The following is a 2,500-nucleotide window of genomic DNA, read 5'->3' on the forward strand; positions in this document are numbered from 1 at the left end:
TATATATATATATATATATATATATATTCTTATTCAGTATTGATAATTGCGTATTGATATACTTGTATTCAGCTATCTTTTTTTCTTCATATTGATCTTAATAAGCATAAATATAAATATAAATAAATATAAACATAAGTATAAATATATTATAATGATTATATATATTATATATGTTTCCTTATTCAATACTCAGACCTAGTGCTACTCTGCAAAGTAGAAGAGAGGCCGCCACCTCCCTCAGACAGTGCAGCAGCAGCAGGAGCAGCAGCAGGTCCTGCAGCAGCAGCAGCAGCTCGCTGCGGCTGCGGTTGCACCTGCACATATCCTGGTGCAGGTTCCTCTTCACCAAGAGCAGCAGCAGCAGGAGCAGAAGCAGCAGCAGCAGCAGCAGCAGCAGACACGGATTTAATGAGCTTCTGCTGCACTGCTGCATGCGAACCCTCGCCTCCTTCTTTTTCTTTGCCGTCTTCTTTTTCTGATGTCGCCGATATTTTGCGAGAAGCTGCTTCTTCTGGAAGCATGCCTTATCCTTGGAGTCTTACAAAAGTTGTTATTGCAGGGCAAATATACGAGGTGATCTAACCCTAGGGTTTAGGGTTTAGGGTTTAGGGTTTAGGGTTTAGGGTCTTTTAGGGTTGATGCGGCAGGCACTTAGAGGTATTTAGAGGTTTGTATTACTTCATCTTTCTAAAGATATTTACTCCTTTTGGTGCTGTTGCTGTTGTTGCTGCTAATGTTGCTGCTGCTGTTGCTGTTGTTGCTGCTAATGTTGCTGCTGCTGTTGCTGCTGCTGTTGCTGTTGTTGCTGCTGCAGCTGTTTTCTGTTCTGGGGAAGAAGCAGCAGCGACAGCTGCGCTCTTTTGCGTGGGAGAGGGCGAGAGATTATCTCTTTGCTCTCGTACTGTCTTTCACGGCGTAAACCCTAAACCCTAAACCCTAAACCCTAAACCCTAGAGCTTAAACGGAGTGACAGCACCGCACGGAGCTCGAGCCGCTGAATTCGAGGAGCCGGCTAAACCCTAAACCCTCAGCATCTGTCTTCAAACCCTAAACACTAAACCCTAAACCACTACAATGAGGTTTATTCTGTGGCTTGGGGGAAACCCTAAACCCTAAACCCTAATTCCTGTTTCTATTCAAGTGTGCACTCTGAAGACGCAAACCGTTGAAATGCATAGCAAACAACGAAACCAGAAAAGGGTTTAGGGCTGAGGGTTTGGGCTTCAGCGTTTGGGGTTTAGGGTTTAGGGTTTAGGGTTTAGGGTTTGCGCAGGCCGCCTATAACGCTGCAGCGTTTATGCGAAGTGGTATTGAAGCCTCCTCATCGCGAACTGGAGAAATTTTATTTTATAATTAGAAAGGTGTCTATACACCCTAATCTTTTGTTTGTTTGTTTTGTTTGTTTGTTTGTTTGTTTTGTTTTGTTTTGTTTTGTTTGTTTGTTTTAGTTTGTTTGCACTAGATATTTTTGTATTTAACTTCTTTTCTCTCTCTTTGAACCCCCTTTCTGTCTTTCTGTCTTCAGTATATCTAGGGTTTAGGGTTTAGGGTTTAGGGCTTAGGGTTTAGGGTTTAGGGTTTAGGGTTTGTGGCTGCAGCTACTCCGCGTTCGCGACTGCAGCGACGAAGCACCTTTGAGGGTTTTGTTTCCTCTTGACTCTTCGCTTTCCCAGCGCCTCGCTGAGGCAAACGCTGTAAACCCTAAACCCTAATAAACCCTAATAAACCCTTATTATGCTTAGTGAATTCTAATAAACCCTAATAACCTCTTATTGTCATTAATAAACCCTACTATACCCCGCTAAACCCTAATAAACCCTTATAAACCCTCATTAGCCCTTGTAAACCCTAGTAAACCCCAATAAGCCCTAATGAACCCTAAAAAACCCTCATAAACCCTCATAAACCCTTATAAACCCTCATAAACCCTAATAAACCGTAATAAACCCTAATACACCGTAGTGAGGCCATTGAAATCCTTCTAAACCGCTGTAGACCCTAGCAAACCCTAATAAACCCTAATAAACCCTAAACCCTAACTCTGCCCTGATATGCCACCGGGTTTTGGTGAAAGAATAAGGGTTTAGGGTTTAGGGTTTAGGGTTTGTGGATCAGGTATCGGAGAAGCTAAGGAATGCCTCAGCGGCTTTGTTTGGTGGGCGCGTTAGGGTTTGTGGATCAGGTATCGGAGAAGCTAAGGAACAAAGAGGCTACTGCGGCTGTGCGTGCTGCGGGGATTGGCTAGCAGAGCTGTTGCAGCAGCAGCAGCAGCAGCAACAGCAGCAGCAGCAGCAGCTGGAGTCGCGAAGAAGCGTCTCCGAAACAGAGTCTGATTCCGCTAGCTGCGGGTTTGCTGCTGCAGCAAAAGAACAAAGAGACAGCCTCTATGAAAAAATAAATGACAGCAGAAAGAGAAGCTGGGGAGAGATGCATGATGCTGCTGCTGATGATGAAGATGATAATGATGCTGCTGCTGCTGCACGTAAGAGAAGACTTG

At 44.2% G+C, this 2,500-nt stretch overlaps 1 protein-coding gene across 1 annotated transcript in view; it reads left to right on the forward strand.

Annotated features, from left to right (window-relative positions):
- Positions 1–481: 481 nt before the first annotated feature.
- EAH_00030470 (hypothetical protein, conserved) overlaps positions 482–2,500 on the forward strand; it is a gene marked incomplete at both ends in the record, with an annotated part of 3,520 nt that continues 1,501 nt past the window's right edge. Inside the window, 4 exons of the mRNA XM_013396141.1 lie at positions 482–576; positions 1,277–1,364; positions 1,602–1,697; positions 2,119–2,351. Coding sequence (XP_013251595.1) covers positions 482–576; positions 1,277–1,364; positions 1,602–1,697; positions 2,119–2,351 — 512 coding nt within the window. The remainder of the gene's footprint in view (positions 577–1,276; positions 1,365–1,601; positions 1,698–2,118; positions 2,352–2,500) is intronic.

This window comes from Eimeria acervulina, genomic scaffold (genome assembly GCF_000499425.1).
Source record: "Eimeria acervulina Houghton genomic scaffold, Eah_scaff281, whole genome shotgun sequence".
Lineage (NCBI taxonomy): Eukaryota > Apicomplexa > Conoidasida > Eucoccidiorida > Eimeriidae > Eimeria > Eimeria acervulina.